The sequence below is a fragment of the Sipha flava genome, unplaced genomic scaffold, assembly GCF_003268045.1.
Source record: "Sipha flava isolate LNK unplaced genomic scaffold, YSA_version1 197_pilon_pilon, whole genome shotgun sequence".
In the NCBI taxonomy this organism is placed as follows: domain Eukaryota; kingdom Metazoa; phylum Arthropoda; class Insecta; order Hemiptera; family Aphididae; genus Sipha; species Sipha flava.
Window position 1 is genome coordinate 41436 of NW_020272774.1, and position 17673 is coordinate 59108.

At 31.2% G+C, this 17673-nt stretch overlaps 1 protein-coding gene across 1 annotated transcript; it reads right to left on the bottom strand.

Annotated features, from left to right (window-relative positions):
- Positions 1 to 3528: 3528 nt before the first annotated feature.
- Positions 3529 to 17241, bottom strand: LOC112681837 (facilitated trehalose transporter Tret1-like). Its single transcript, XM_025552149.1, has 3 exons — positions 16689 to 17241; positions 8910 to 8999; positions 3529 to 4976 (listed from the first exon to the last, which is right to left on the bottom strand). The coding sequence occupies exons 2-3, from the start codon at positions 8953 to 8955 to the stop codon at positions 3628 to 3630; spliced, it is 1395 nt and encodes a 464-aa protein (XP_025407934.1). The 5' UTR covers positions 8956 to 8999; positions 16689 to 17241; the 3' UTR covers positions 3529 to 3627.
- Positions 17242 to 17673: the final 432 nt, after the last annotated feature.

The window sequence follows — 17673 nt, forward strand, 5'->3', positions numbered from 1 at the left end:
AATATGATTAAATCCGTTTACGGCGGAATTTTACAGATTTTACCGAAATTACTCAGTTTTTCAACAGTTTCTCACAATTTGTCCAAGTAGATGTGCATAAAGAAAAAATACAATTACTTCTTATCAAAGTCCTAATCGTTCTGGCTGTTGGATTCTTGTTATAACCACCCTTTTGTCGAAAAATACTAAAAAGATTTTCTAATACATCCTGATTCAAACGGTTGGTCATTAAAAATACTATATCATTAGATTTTTCTTCTTCAAAAAATTGCAATACACCATTAATGGTCTGCTTAAAACCTTTAAAACAGGGTGGTTGTGTTAATTTTCCTTTTTTTAATTTATGTAAATCTGTGAAGTATTGCGAAGCTTCTAATAAAAAATGTTTTACAGTACCTGAATCAGTTAATGCACAGAGATATGGATTATGGCTATATAAAGACCGGCTATTTATCTGCTGTGTTTGAAGCAGTGCTATTTAGAAGTTGTCCTGTTTGTATGCAAGTTCGGATTGTTGCTGACATTGAATTGCTTAGTAATTATGTGGCTAATTTAACATGCATTTTTTGAAAAAAATTTGGATAAATATGAGCATCTGTTATTTTAATGAGAGACCTATTTTTATGATTTTTTAAGTCTAACTCATAAGTTTTTTTTTATGTCATCAAATGAGATTATATTATCACCTTTAATAAAACAGGCTTCAATTAAATTATTTCTTACACTTTTAATTAAATGTGGAACGTCAAATATAGAAAATATTTTATTATTATCAACATAAAAATATGGGCTATCTTCTGAAATATTTAATGATTTTAAAGTACTTTGATTATTTGTGCCTTGATCGCAAACAACTTTTGGACACAATCCTACTTCAAATAAATTTTTAAGGACGTCAATTATTAAATTTTTTAAATTGATTTTGTCAACACCAGAATGAGAAAGAAAATAGGCGACTGGAAATTTCCACGGTGAATAAATACCTCGAACCATAAACACCAGAACACAGTTAGCACTTTTATTTGTCCTGCCATATTGACCTAAGTCTTCAAAACCTTCAATAAAATCAAATTCTTTGGAATATTCTATAAATTCTTTTATATACATCTCATCGAAACAAACAGTGCATACTTTTTCTTTATAATCAGTTGATTCAATTTTTTTTTTAAGATGACTGAAAAATATTTGATTAAAACCTGGTAAGAATTTTGATTGACCTATCCAATGACGAATTGTTGAAAGTCCTGGTAAATTTACTTTTTGGAACGTAAAAATTTATATGCACTGGGTGATTTATAATATAAATTTAAAGCCAAATTTTTTTCATTTAATGTCCATGGACGTTGTCTATCTTTTAATTGCATAGTCACAATTACTTTGGAGTTAATTTATGTAAATTTATTGAATTTTTTAAATTATTATAGCGATTAAAACATCTACCTCTTTTTTTTAATTTTGAAATATGTGTAATTTTATTATGAATAATTTTATTTTTTTGTTTTAAAATTAATTTTCTAGGAGTATTTTTTTCTAACAAATCACAATTCCTTTTTAAATTTGAGTCTGGCATTTGTATTATATCTGTAATTTTAGTTTTATTAGGAGTAGATAACGATGAAGAGGGGCTAGAAAAAACTAACTCTACCATGTCTGATTTTGTGTGTGTATAAGTATTTACTGGAGTTGAAATTGTAAGACATTCTTGTTTAGATGCATCATTTTGGTTAAAACCTAATAATGTAGATGGTTGTTGTTTTTGCTCAGATTTATATTTATATGGAATAGCAGTGCTTACTAAACGGATTTTATTAAATATATTTGTAAAGCTCTCGGGAGGAAATGCTCTTGACAAATGTACCTGTTGTGAAGTTTTTCCTGTTCAATTGAGAACAAACTTGAGTTTCCTGTGGACGTAGAGATAAACCAAGTATAATAATTGTTTGAAAATAATCATACATAGATATTATGGAAATTTATTGGTGTAATGACCTAATTGGTGTAATACTAATTATACAATGTTTTGATAATTAAGCAAGAAAAAAAAATAAAGTATCCAACTATTATTACTCCAGTGTAATAAATAATAATTTTTTTGTTATGTATTAAAGCATTATTAAAATACTTTTATAAAAATATTTAAAACAAATTTTAAATAAGTATTATTTGTTTTTTATAATTAATTAATTAGTACTTAACATGAACTTAGTGATATAGTTTTTTATATAGATTTACCTATATTGTTCATTATAGGTACCTACACCAAAACTCCAAAACAAAAAATCAGTTTATATGTGTTTGATAAATAATATACAAATAACAAAATAAGTTGCTAATAATGAGTTCACAGAGTAAATCGTAAAATATTGACGAAATAATGATAATAAAATAATAATCACTAATTTTATCGATTATAATGGGAATAAATATAATGGTACTTCAATTTTTCATTATACATGAAAAATGATTCTATAAATAGAAAGACGGTATTTTTCGCCGATCCACGCGATTGCCTTCCCGTCTTCATGACTATCTATGATAGAGGTACCACCACCTTTCATCTAGTTCCCACCGCGTTCGTCGTTCATCTACTTATGATAGAGGTACCACCACCTTGCATCCTAGCTCCCACCGCGTTCGTCGTTCATCTACCTATGAGAGAGGTACCACCTCCTTGCATCACAGCGACGCCAGCGCTCCATAGCGGTTGCATCTTACGAGTAGTCGCCAAATATTAACATTGCGTTGACTATCTATCTATTCTATAATCAATGGTTATACTTATAACGTTATAAAAACGTTTTATTGCCCTGGTATGTACACTAAGTATCGTTATAAAATGATCCACATTAAAAAAAATTGAAAGTTTTATCTCATATATGATAAATTCCTTAAATACGGATTCGGGGGGGGGAGGCGATCGCCCCCTTCGCCCCTTTAAAATACGTACCTGGTTCTAACAAATTGTATAATTTTCTTGACAATTCCTTTAACAGTGGCTTCAGCTGAACGATCTTTTTCCAAACTTAAATCGATAAAAAAATAATTGAGGAATTCTACTCCCAAAAAAAGATTGAGTAGTACATCACTGTTAAGTATTGAAAGAAGTCGCACTAATGAAATAAATATTGAAAAGATTATTACTGATTTTGCAAATGCTAAAGCTCGGAAGAAAATTTTTTTTTAATACTTAAATATTATGAAATATGAAATAGGTATAATATTATTATATAATAATACAATAATAGTAATAATTATTTTAATTTTGATTTCTAGTGTTAACTAAAATTGTTAGTTTTATATTTTATTTAAATCATATTTATAAAATCAATAATCATATATTCATATTATATATTTTATCTATCTTTTTAGTTTATTCTATAAGTTTTTTATTTGTAAAATCTACCCAATATACATTTGTGATCTTGTATATCTACTAAGTTGAAGCTTTACATAGAATTGTTTCAGCGAGAAAAATATCTATCGGTTCTTAAAAATTCAATATATCCACAAATACGATCCCATCTAAGGAGTCAAACATTCCCATAATGTGAAGACAGTCCGACTTTTTTATATATCTCAAGAAAGAAGGACCCATGTACATTTGTTTGCAACTGGGTCTTTGACACTCTAGGCACGGTGTTGACCGCCGTCTTTGACCCCGTCGTCGCCGTCGCGCAGCAGCCGCTGGATGTCGGCGAACGTTTTGCCCTTGGTCTCGATCGCGTACCGGTAAGTATACGCAGCGCCGGCCGCGTTGACCACGGTAAACAGGCAGAACATGGCGTGGGTCCCGTACCGGTGGGACACGATTAGGAACATTTTGTTGGTGGCGAACGAGCAGAAGGCAAGCGTAATGGACGCGACTGCGGAACAGTGCGAACGTATGTTGACGGGGAACATCTCGCCCAGGTAGACGACGGGCACGAAACCGACGCCAGCGGCGAAAGCGACCGCGAACGACGCGTGGCATAGGTATGGCATCCACGCGAGCCCGGACACGTCGACGCCGCGTGCCGCCAGCCAGTAGTAGAACGCGAACGCGGCCGTGATTGCGGCCATAGCTGCCTCAGAGCCGAACAGCAGTGGCCTGCGGCCGCATCGATCCACCAGTGTGGCGGCCGCCAAGTTGATGACCACAAGGGCCACGCCGAAGAGCGTGACGTAGCCAGAGCGGCCCATTAGTGGCGCGGGCTCGGGAAGTATGATTGCGGAGTACGCGAGTATGCAGCTGATGCCGCCGGCGCGCTGCGACACGCACGCCATCACCACGATGCCGAGCGCGCGCATGTCCTTGCGGCTGGTGAACAGCTCGCGGAACGACCCAGGGTTTTCCATCTCGTGGCGTACGTCTGCATCCATGCGTCGCAGCTCTGCGTCCACGTCCGCGTCCGCGTCGCACCGGTACCACTGCAGGCACTGGGCCGCGTCCGCCGACCGTCCGCGCTTCAACATGTAGTACGGTGACTCGGACAGCCACACCGCGGCCACCAGGAACGCAACCGGCACCACGGCCGACATGGCGTTGAGCGCGCGGTACGAGATGAGCGGCCCGACCACCGCCTCGATCAGGAAGCCCAAGTGCAGCTGCACGCAGAACACACTGCCCAGTGCCCCGCGGATGTTCACGCCAGCTATCTCGCCTAGGAACACCGGCACTACCGTGTACGATATGCCCTTGCCCATACCCGCCATCAGCCGGGCCGTGTACAGCGACCACGTGGTCGGCACGTACAGCGTTAGCAGCCACGTGGCCAGGAACAGAGGACCGAGCATCACCGTGCTCGGCTTCCTGCCCACTCGGTCCATCAGGTAACCGGCTATCAGTGGGCTGATCACGTTGCCTAGGTCCATCATGGACACGATCCATGACAGCTCGTTCATGTTCACCTCCACGTCCGTTTCGTGATTGATAAACTTCTCCACCACCGAGCTGGGCCATCCTAACCACATGCCGCTGATCAATATCGACGTCGTGGCTGCCGCGGCAACGATGGAAGCATGATTAACATTATCATGATTATTTTATTATTACTATTATTACTATTTTTATTTTATTTTTGACATGATATAGATAATCACCAAAAACTAACTTGTACTGCCTATTAGGTTGGAATGTAAATAATGCTTTTTTTAAAAAAAAACCGCATTTTATTAACTATAGTAGTGAACTGTGCTGTGGATTCTTGTATTTGGTTTTAGTTATACATTCGAGTTTATGTGGTAAAGAAATCAGTTGTGACATTTAAATGTCAGGATAAGCTAAAAAGTTAACCTTTTTAAATAATTTTAACTATTTTATCTTTACAAATATTACGTGGAAGTTTTTTGTTGTCACATATTTTCTTTGAAATATCCCAACTCACCCGTCAATTACTAGTCAATTACCTTCTTTCCTATTAGGGCTGGATTATAATATAGGTGCAAAAGGAGCATTAGATCCAGGAATGAAAATTTAGTGGGTTGGCATAAATAAAATTGCTTCAAAAAAAGTTTTTTGATTATGATTAGAAAAAAAAATATAATATATTATATTATAGGGTTTTCTACAGTGTGCAACTTTTGTATCAGAAGTCATTTATGTATGCTTTATTGGTAGACCTGTTATTATAATTTATAGTATTTTTTTTATCTCCGATTTGATTTTTAGTTGTTGTTTTCTTAATTGTTCAATTTTACACTTTAGATATAAAAACAGATTTTGTAGAAGATTTGGTACAGTTCAAAATGTATGTTTAAAATGTTCCGTCAAAAACCAAAAAAACTTTTACATCACAACTAAGAACACTGAGGCACTATTCACTATATAGGTAACGTATCGGTCCGATCTCGTAATAGTCACGGTTAAATTTCGGTCCCGAGTCGTTCATACTTGAACGGTAACATTACGGTGACAGTCTAGTCATTTTGCTAGGTCTCTAAGTATAGACAATCTCAATCAGATGAATTTGTAACATTTGTAATAATTCAAAATATTTTTTTAAATGACTAGCTATGGCTGTGAAATGGAAAATAGATAATAAATAAAAAATTGTAACTAAACTTTACCAAATCTATACGAGATTTTTTAATTTAAATTTCGTAAAATGAATAATCAAGAAGAAATTGCGAATGCTATGACATATTATATTATAGTGTACAGTGATTTTTTTGAAATTTTAACAGGTTTTTTAAAATGTTGTTTTATGAATCATGAAATCATGAAATCAGCATTGTGAATTATATTTTGTGGATTTTCAAGATTCCAGGTACAAGGTTTTTGTTCATATAGCTCATGAACTCCAAAGAAGTTCGTTTGACCATTCCATATTTTTATACAATATTATTTAAATAAATAAAACTAAAAAAAATTAAAAAAAGACTGAAAAAATTACTAATTTTGTTTTATTCACACGCAATATACACGAGCCACATACGTCAATGGGAACACGTTAGATCGGGTTAAGGAACTGAGAGCATTGAGCGCGCGGTGCGTCCCAATTGCATGCCACGTTTTGCAGGGGTCTGTCCGAATTTTATGCCGGGGTGTCATGTGTTTGGTTGAATTTTTAAAAATTGCAATGTGATTGGGAAATTTAGCATTTAGCTTATTTTTAGAAATTTTTAAAATTTAATTTTTAAGCTATAGGTACGTATACGTACGTATGTATAGACATTTGATGATGTCCAATACCAGATAACACTATTATTATATCGATATAGAATATTGACTATAAATATAGAGTATAGACGTTTAACTTTAAAATTGTATGATGTAATTTCTGAAATATTACCTATTATAGATAAGAAAGGTAGAACTGATGTCAAAATGAGAGGGAAAATGGATTGATAAGATACAGCATCCCAGGATATTAAAAATAAATAATAAAAAATTGTTAAAATCAAACCGGTATGCAATCCGGAAATACACCTCTGAGACGTGGCATGCAATTCGGATAGACTCCTGTAAGACATGGCATCAGTGGCGGATTAGAGGGCAGGCTAAAAGGCTTATAGCTTAGGGCGGATTTTTTTTTTAGAGAATTAAGGGTTATTATTGACTTATTAGGTATATTTATTTTAATATATTTTTTTTTATTTGTCATTTAAACATGAATAAAAATAATTTTAAAAAGTTATAATAATATATTAATATGTACATTGTACGATGCGTACTTATAGGCTATAGTAAGAATATTACAATTATTATTACAATTTGAAAATATTTAATTTGTAATAAAATAATTACAGATAGTTACTAGTTATAATTAATAACTTATTAGTACCTATGTACTTATTGGGAACATCAACTATCCGAGTATAGGTATTTTAATATCTGGCTATTTATATTTTCGTTATGTGATTGTATAAGCATTGTTTATTTGTATTGGTAATAATGGTATTTGAAGTAAAATAATAGACATGAAATATTTTATTTTTAGAAGTTTTATATTTTATACTTTTTTTTGATTAAAAAAATGAATAAAATTTGAAAAGAAGGGTTTAGACCAAACATTGTTGGTTCCTTAGTAGAGTGATAGAGGGGGGGGTTAGAGAGATTAAGTCTAGGGGCGCCAAAACGCTAAATCCGCCACTGCATGATATGCAATTCAGACAGAACCCTCTAAGACCTGGCATGCAATTCGGACATTTTTTTTTCATGCAATTTGAATGGAGTGCGAGCGCAGCTTCGTCTTCTTTGACTCGAGTACCAAAGACCAACAACTCTTGGGAAGACACGAGCCACGCCGCGCCACGTACTGTGGAATTCCAGATTTACAAAATCAAAAACACCGCAAGTCCACTGGCACATGAATGTTTATAATTCACACTGATAATTTATCTTATGAATAGGTATCACTCCGATAATTGTTCCTCCGAATATTGTTTCTTGATAGCTGATGGTAATTCCAACATAACGTGAGCGTTATCGGTAAACATTCCAATTTAAAATTAGTTAAACAATATTTCACCGAACTGAGCATGTAGCGTGATCGGACTGTTGCGTCACCTATAGTGCGAATAATGCCTGAAAACATCGTCTTTTGAGGCATCGTTTCCTAATATCGAAAAATTTTAAGAATTATGCAAGTGGCAAGAGATTTTTTTCTGTTTAAAAACGTGTAAAAAATTATTTAAATCATTAATACAAGGAAAAATTTCCAATTTATCAATTTTATGTATAGAATCTGATTTGGTTGAGGAAATGAAGTGGGAAGAACTGACACAAAAATTTGCAAATATGAAATCTAGAAGAAAAAAAATAGATTTAAAGAAAATAAATAACATTAGGTTTTTTTGTTAATTGACGTTAATATTAAAAATCACTTAAATTATTTTTTGTATAATTTTGAATCAATTTATTAGTATTATCATTGTATTTTGTGACTATTTTCCATTAATTTAAAAAAAATTCTTTGGAAAACTATTCTGTGACATTTAACATATACTATAGTTATATTTTATGATAGTATTTTATTTTATTAATTTATACATACAAATTAAATTAATTAAATTATAATATACACAGGAATATTTTTTTTTTTTGTCTCATTTAAACCATTTTTTTTGGTGGGGAAGGGGTTAAAAATTATTTTCTCCAGAGCGGAATTGACCCTTAATCTGGCACTGTTTCCTACTACGTAAAATACATATTATTTCCAGCTAACACCACAACTCATCTCTACTTATTTTATCGATACTTTTCCCACCAATTAAATCAAAATTTGTTTATCACTGTTATTTATATATTGTCAATATTTACCCTTCCCTCATATAATTCTGTTTCATCAATATTGAATTAACTATATATACAGTATATATAGTTACCGTATATACAGTAACTGTTATTCAGCCTTCTTTATAGTTTTAATTTTTAGTTAATACTTTAATTTTTAGAAAATTAAATAATAATATTTATGGTAATATCTTACCAATTAAAGTGGCCAATATTTGCCTAAACACACCTTTTCTTGACATTTTGTTCAATTTATATTTCTTCTATTTAATGTAAGATTTTTCATCTGTAAACGAAAAATGTGATTTTTATGTCATAAATGATGATTGTGTATTCACGCATAGCATTAACAGCGTACATATGTCACGTATTTCGCTAAATTTGTCTGTTATAAAGCAAATATCTGTCCGACTTTTCCGAAATTGATTTCATCAAAAAATGCTTCTAAGTATTAAAAGTACGTTAAAAAATCGTACGATCCCTAGAGATCTAGTTAAGATTCTTAAATCCCAACAAAAACACTTCGTCAACTCCGTGTAAAAAAACGCCAAGTAAAAAAAAAAAAAATGATATAAAATGTGTAATATAAGGTGGGATCTAAGTAAATGGTCTAACATGTAAAATGTACATATTAGTAATAGTAATTAATTCAAAATTAATAAAATTTGGTTATTTGTATTATTAATTTATAATATGATTTATTTTAACTAAAATTTATCTAAATTTAGTTTACTTGGCCGGAAGATTCAATCTAAAAAATGTATAGCCAAGTACTAAGTTTATGTAATAGATAATGTAGGCTTCATTAAAATAAATAAAATTGTTTCCGGTCAAATAAACTAAATTTAGATAAATTTTAGTTAAAATAAATCATATTAAAAATAATAATACTAAAATTAACTAATAAAGTATATTATTATACGTATTATTTTTATTTTTTTTAATTATCCATTTTATTACTCTATCAGCAATACACCTACCTTTAAATAGAGGCATACTGTCTACCAAAACACCAACACTGTGCTGTACGAGTACATACCCTTAACTTAGTAGTGACAAAAGTAAATTTGAATTTATAAAATAAATATTAAACACTTTATAATTTAATGTCTATTACATTATTTAATAGGATTCAGAAACAGCATTATTCTGTAACCATTATAAAAAACAAAGTCAATCAACTTTTGCAAAAATAAATGATATTTTCAATAAGCAGAACCGTTATACTCAAGTTGCTGACAATAAAAAATTATATAGATGTATATCTCAAAACATCAAATGTTACTTGGTAGAATTCTTTATATGATAGTATGAAGTTTCTTCTTAGCTGTTATAGGTCAAGTACTTCTAAATTTAATTCTATGTGTGTATGTGTGACAAAATTAAAGTCTTAAGAATTAAAAAGAGTGACTCTAATTTTATCGAAGAATACTGCACAGCTATGGAGCCCCTAGCTATTTCACTTGATATCCTTCAGGTATTGTTCAAAATATTAAAAAAAATTATGTAATTTAAAAACGAATAATTGTAAAAACTTGAATCTATTACTGAATATTATAATTTCCTGGCATAATATAGCTGTTTCCAATACAAATTATTTATTTTTTCAGGCCCACTATAACAGAACTAATTTCAAAATTTGAAAAACTAAAAAACAGAGACATGTGTTATTTTCAGCCTTTAATAACTTCTCTTTATGAAGGAGTTGATAAAAAATTTGGACAACTTTTAAATGCTGAATTCCTCATCATTTCAGCGACATCACATCCATTTTTTAAAACAGCATGGATAGCTAATGAATACAAGAAAATACTGCAGTATTTTTTTTGCGAGACGCTCTTATGTTGACTCATACACGTGAATCATTAGATGGATGTTTAAACAGTCCCATAAGTGAACATGATGTTGATAGTGACAATGATGACAATTTTAACATATCATTCTTTTTTTGTACACAAAAAAAATCTGAAAACATTTCTGTCTAAGCAGAATTGGGTGACTTCATAAAAAGAAGTCCAACAAAGAAACTTGAAACTCTTCATTCGACTCCCATATTGAAGAAAGTTTTTATCAAGTATAATACTCCACTGCCGTCTAGTGCTTCGGTTGAACGAATATTTAGTGTTGGGAGAGCTATTTTATCAAAAAAAAAAAAGGAGGAAAAATGGATGATGAACACTTTGAAAAAACTATGTTACTAAAGTGCAACAAAAATTTTTGAGAATGATTTGTTTTAAATACTCTATATATCCTCTTCAACAATTTTTTTATTTCTTTATATTAAAGAATCGCTATAATTATTATAAAACAAGTTTTATTTACTCTCATTTTTCAGTATAATAGAATTAAGAATGTGATACAAGAATTTCTAATAATACTTAGCTGAATGTAACATGATATTTTAAAATTAGTTATTACAAAATGTTTTATCAACGGGTTCCTTATCGTGAGGTTGACACGAATGACGGCAAAACGTGCCCAAAATACTCCAAGAGAATAAAATGGATTTTATATGACAGAACAGGTGACTAGTACGAATAAGAAAACAAGAATGTGCCTTTTTGTTAAATGACGGGTCATAAAGAGCCGACGTACTATTAAAATTAAATATTAATGACATACAGCATTAGGGACGGGCGCCCATGGGGTGGGAAATATAAAGCTAATAATACTAATAATAAACGTAATACAAAATATATAAACAGAGACGCCGTACCGGCAATAATACAATAATATTTGTTAATACAACAATAATAAAAAAGAAAAGAAACCTGTCCGCGACTGATACAACTGGACTGGATTCGGCAGCACGTCCAAAGCGGTGATAAAAAAAAGGGAATGATGACGCCCACGCAGCTTGACTTATCCAGCCGTGACAATACCCGGCGGTAACACGCACACCGGCAAGACAAAGATACACGGTCTTCGATGGACACAACCGAAAAAAGCAGGATGCTGGTAAAACACACGACCGTGCGAGAGGTCCGTACCGCACGGGAGCACGCACACGACAGCAAAACAGCCTTTTTGTACGGGTATATGTCACACGAATTAGTCAAAAGCCGGGAGGAAGAATGTTCTCGTACAGACTTATAAATATCCAAATGATGGATAAGGATTAATGACTCGAATCGATATGACGTGTATTAATTGAACACAAAATGAATTTGGCTTACCGACTAGTAGAAAAGAAAGATAAAACAGTATTTGAAAAGTATTTAAACACATGGTAATTATTTATATTTGTTCTTAAATACTTTTTCCTGAAAGTATTTGAAATGCAATTTAAATACATTCTGAATGGATGTATTTGTATCTATATTTAAATATAATTTTAAAAGTACTTTTTACAACACTGATAAGCATGGCCGTGCCCAGGGGAATGCGAAAGGTGCGTGTGCACCGGGTGCCATGAACACTGGGGTGCCAAAAGTTTTTTCATAATCTAAGTAAAATTACTTAAAATTAACTATATTATTTAACTCAAAATATTTAACACGTTTAACGCCATGGTCTCGACGAGTACCTAGTCGACATAATTTACATTGTCTTGATCGGTGGTGTTGATAGTTTATTTTTAGTAATGGTATTTATTTTTGCCCCAAAATCGAGGAGATGATAAATTACCAATAATATACCATTTATATTATATTATTGTTGTTACTTTATATAATTAATTTAATAACATAAACGAACATCGGCTTGTACGTTCGAGTTGTACTATTTTATTTAGAACCTATCTATGATAGTATTCACATCATAGTTCGTTCATGAACATAGAAGTTGCAAAGGTACCCAATTTTTTTTTTCATTGGTAATTATTTAAAAACGTAAGTAATTTTTCGAGCAATCGAATAAATGTATTTCGTAAATAAATTATACCGGTTTAGAATGATAAGTTGTTATCTATATGTTTTGTTCTACCAATAAAGTTATTTTTTTTACGAGTATTTATAAAGCTTTTAGAAATATTATTAAAATCTTTTTTTTTTTTTTTTAAGAAATACAATCTCTTATACTAACCTGATTGGAACAATAAAAATATGTGATGAAGAAAAGTTTTACATGAAAGTTTAATGGGAAGAGTTACCCAGTGGTAACACTACCCTAACGTTTTTGTTATTTTTTTAATCATTTAGAAGATCGCTTGGATATGAGGAGATTGATATGAGTAGGAAGTTTTGAGTGGAATCTTTTACTGCTCCTTCATGGATGGTTTTAATTTTTAGATATGAGTAATGTTAGGTTTGAAATATAGGGTGGGCAATTTGTGATTTTGCGAAGGATATTATTTTGAAATGTCTGGATTTTATTGATATTTGTTTCTTTAGCATTGCCCCAAAGTTGTATGCCGTAGATCTACATAGGCTTAAGTAGGGATTTATACGTTAATAGTTTTGTGTTTAAAGGAGTGGGTTTATTGGATGTAAGTGTTTTAAGGACACGGAGGCGTACGTTAAGGGCAAGCATTTTGATTTTAATGTGAATTTTACAATCAATACTCCCGATAATTATAAGTAATTGCATTACTGGAAGGGAATCATTACGATTTCATTTGCAAGCAAGTATTGGAAGTGACAAAAAAAGCTCGTAGTTGTTTTCCTAATATTTCAGTTGCTCCCCGAATCATTGAACCATTTTGACGATTCCAGTTATTTCTGCTAGTGCTAAGAGATCATTCTCAAAACTAAAGCTTATAAAAATATACTTGAAGAATGCAACGACACAAAACAGATTATCTGGATTAGCAATGTTATCCGTAGAAAATGAAATGACTTCAAAACTTAATTTCGACTCAATAATTGATGATTTTGCAGCTAAAAAATCTAGGAAAAAAAATGTTTTCATGATCAATCATATTTTGTTCTTAATGTATAGCTAACCACTTGTAAGTTGATTACTTTAATTACATTTTTTGTTATAATAATATATTTTATATTACAATAATATATTCATGGACATTTAATCGAGTGATAACAGGTTTAAGAACCATATTATATGTCACAGTAAATCACCACACACACAAATTAAATTTAAAACTTACTAAAATATTAAAATGTTAAAGAAATTACAACAAATTAGCAAAGATACAGTTTATTAAAAGTGCCAAGAAGATGGTTAAAGGCAGACAAGCTTGCCGATCGCTTGCGGCGGTCGGTACACCATCCGCGAACGCTTCATGATACATCGCCGTTTCCCAGAACTGGTTCTTTTAATCAATCGGATGTCCCGCAGGCTTTATTGTAAGAATTTTTTCCAACTGCACAGTTAAAATATATGTTACAAGGAGGCTTCGCCCCACACTCTCCACGCTCATTTTACTGAGTCTGATGAAGCAGATAATGAATCACAAGACGTGGAAGTAGCCAACATCGGTTTTACTAACCTAATATTCAAACAATTCGTCATGTTTATAATTAATTTATTTTTATTGATATTTCATGAACGGTCAAATCGTCTTTTATAATAATAAAGTGCACATGTTCGTTAATTCTACAGCACATTTTGTTGTTCCTAATGCACAATTAGTGTCCTACTGCACCTTACAATAAAGTTTGGTGTCCCGATTGGTAATCAAACGTACGATGATATCAAGGCAAAGGGGTGTGATGGGTAAGATCGCAGTACCCGTGAAACACGACCGTGTCATAATGAATAACACTATCGAACGCGCGAATACAACTATTCAAGTATGTCATCGATTTCATTAACATATCAAATTCAATAATGTCTTATCAAAAGTAAAGCAGATATGAACTAATCTACACATGAACGTTTTCGGTATATTATCTAGTTTTATTGTGTGTATATATGAGCGTGACTATTGTTGAATAAATAACTTAAAAATCGTAAAAGTCTTAATTACTTAAAAATAGTCTATCAGTAATAAATTGAATTCAACGACCTACAAAGTCGTACGCATAGTTTAATGTTATAATAACAAATATAAATATTTGACAGCATATATATGTATAATACATCCAAAGATAAGATTAATTTTAACCAAGAGTCGTTTAAAATTAACTAATAATTAGTACAAAATTAATGATATTTTTAAATAAAAAAGAAACATTTTTCAACATAAATATAGATTTGGAATAAGTAAAAATGAATATTTTTAAAAAAATTTTATACTATATAATTTTAAAAGAAGTGTTTAATACATTTTTAAAACTAAATCATTGAAATGTAATTGTTACAATTAAACATTTTTGGCCACCTTTTTCAATTTTAGACCACTGTGCGATGGTCCTATTGGCCGAAATGTACTTCACTGCTGAATTAAATTTCAAAATTTATAACTATACACCGTATCACCGTATTAACCTGATAACCTTAACAGTACTGCGCATGCTGGCTCCTATGTACTTATATCAAATTCAATTCAATACAATTTATTAATTCCATACCAAAAATTATTTACACCCACATGTTTTACATGAAATAGTGCAGCTATAATTATAGGGCCTCCAAATTTATTTTGGTCTACATCCATACGACCAGTGGTGCACATTCATTCTTACCGACATAGGTGGAACATATTATATTAATATCGATCACCCACCCATTACCCATAAACATTACCAAATAAACTCTAATAAATGTAATTTTTAGCTTGAGTTAGTGGAATTTAGCACTCAAGGCATAAGCTTAAGTCCAATCACATGTTCGAAATTGAAATAAAATTTTGAAAATTGCAAATATTTTTAACCACCCAATTTTTTTCGAGGGGTTGACTGACCCCCTTGACCCGTGAGGTGTGCGCCACTGCATACGAGCATATTCGTTTGATTGAAATAATTTTTTTTAAATTGATTTTCTAATGCATGTTTACTTTAAATGCATTCAAAACATTGAAAATTCATGTATAACATTTTTTTGAATAGATGTTTGAATTTAAAATTTTATAAAAAAAATCTTTACCTGTTGGTATTACTCTGGTCAGTTTTTTAAATACAATAACTGTCAATTATTAAAAACTACAAAGATATTACTACAACATCCATAAAAGTTTTGATAGGTAATTTAATTTAAGTCATTTAGTATGTACTGACTTGTTTTACAAAATATATCTATTTATCATAATTGTTTTCTATATATTAGTTACAGAAAATATTAACGTAATAGCTTATAATCTTGGGGAGGCTTCCTAAGCTCTGACACTAACTACAAACACAATCAACATTATTATAGTTATCTATATGAATTATCATATATTCATATTTGTTTGCATATTTGACACTGTTAACTCTTTACATTTTATTCAATGATCTAAATATTAAGAGTGGGGCCCCCAAATGTATATAGGCTCCGGGACCTACAAAATATAAATTCAATTGCACCACTTGGTACCCTACGTGGGCGTCACTGCCGAAAATCATCCATTCAAGCAACGAATGTTCCTAGTGTAATCAATACTCCTGAAATATTCTCGATTTTTTCTTCACATATATTTCAAACTCGTGGAGTAAACCATTCTCCAATCAAATTCACTGTTGGTGTAATCCCTCGAACATCAATCAGACATTCTCTTACTGAAGGGCCGATCAAATTAAATGTTTTTCAAACCAATTTAGATAACAGTATCAACCTAAATATATTTCTCAAATATCATCATGAAATTGAAATAGCAACGAAAATTTTTACCAAAATAGTAACTAATTCTGCTGTTGACTCTGTCAGTTTGTTCCAACCAATAATTTTCCTACCAATTTACGCCTTCTTATTAATGAAAAAAGACATGCCAGATCCATAGGGCAGCACACTCGCTACCCCAGTGATACCATATCTCCAAAAAATTGAAAAAAATACTCAACTAATATAAAAGCAATCAATACCTAAATTATATCCAATCACTTGGAAAGTCACCAAAAATTTAACTAAAATAAATAGGAAATATATTTGTTTCTAAAAAATATATTTGATCTATATTTTTTTTTTCTCAAGATTTACTTTGTATAATAATGGTACTCACGTATTTTTTATTATTCAGTCATCCATATTGACTTTCTTTTTCTTTATAGTTTTTTACACTTATGGTTGATGAATTTGATAAAAATTATTTCCTTTATAACTTATATACGTAGAGATATTAAAAAACTTATCAAACGATATTTAAATTAAAACTATTTATATTTTGGTAATAAATAATAAATCGTTAAACTTCACACTGATTACTATAGTAACGATATAATTTGTATGAAAAAAAAAAATAAATAAAAATAATTGAAACAATTAAATTTAAAAATATAAATATCTAATACACTAGGAGTTTTCGATGTCTTAAACACATTCAGATGGATTCTTACGATGTAAAACTGTATTTATTTTAAATTTAAGCACGAATGTTACTGCTTGTAACAAACTATATTCTAGCTCATAATGGTCAAGAATTTGTTGAAAAAATAAAGGTTTGTAGTTTATTACTCTTAAACATTTCAACTATCTACAAATCTAAAATTACGTTAAGACTAAAATTTTAAGTGCAAAACTGTTCGAAAAATTATATAACTCAACATTAAGCTTCATTATATTATATATCGTTCATAAATGGTCTGCAATAAATTGGTTTGTTAATACAGGCATTAGAAACTCATCTTATCTATATATATATAGTACGTAATAATCTCAAGTGAATGTGTTTGGGAAACCAACACGAAATCGACCTTGGAGAATATAATATAATATTATCATCTAGTGCTTTTAAAAAAAAAAAAAAAATTATTGGGTAGGATTATATTAACCGTACATAAAAATATTCATATAATTAGATACTACGAACTCACGACGATTTTTATTCATTAGAGATATAATAATATTTGATTTCTTGTTGAGTTTAATTATTTTTTTTTTTACGTGATTTAAATTTTTTAAAATTTTAAGAAATACGTACTGTAAAGAAATATAAATTAAAGAATTCGTGTACCATAACAAAAAAAAATAAAAAATTATAAATTATA

What these genes read in the sequence shown, in the direction of transcription:
- LOC112681837 (XM_025552149.1), bottom strand. Translation starts at nt 8,955, where the DNA reads ATGTCAAGAAAAGGTGTGTTTAGGCAAATATTGGCCACTTTAATTG. An exon ending in AATATTGGCCACTTTAATTG is followed by an intron (nt 4,977 to 8,909) that starts GTAAGATATTAC and finishes TTGCCGCGGCAG; the next exon opens with CCACGACGTCGATATTGATC.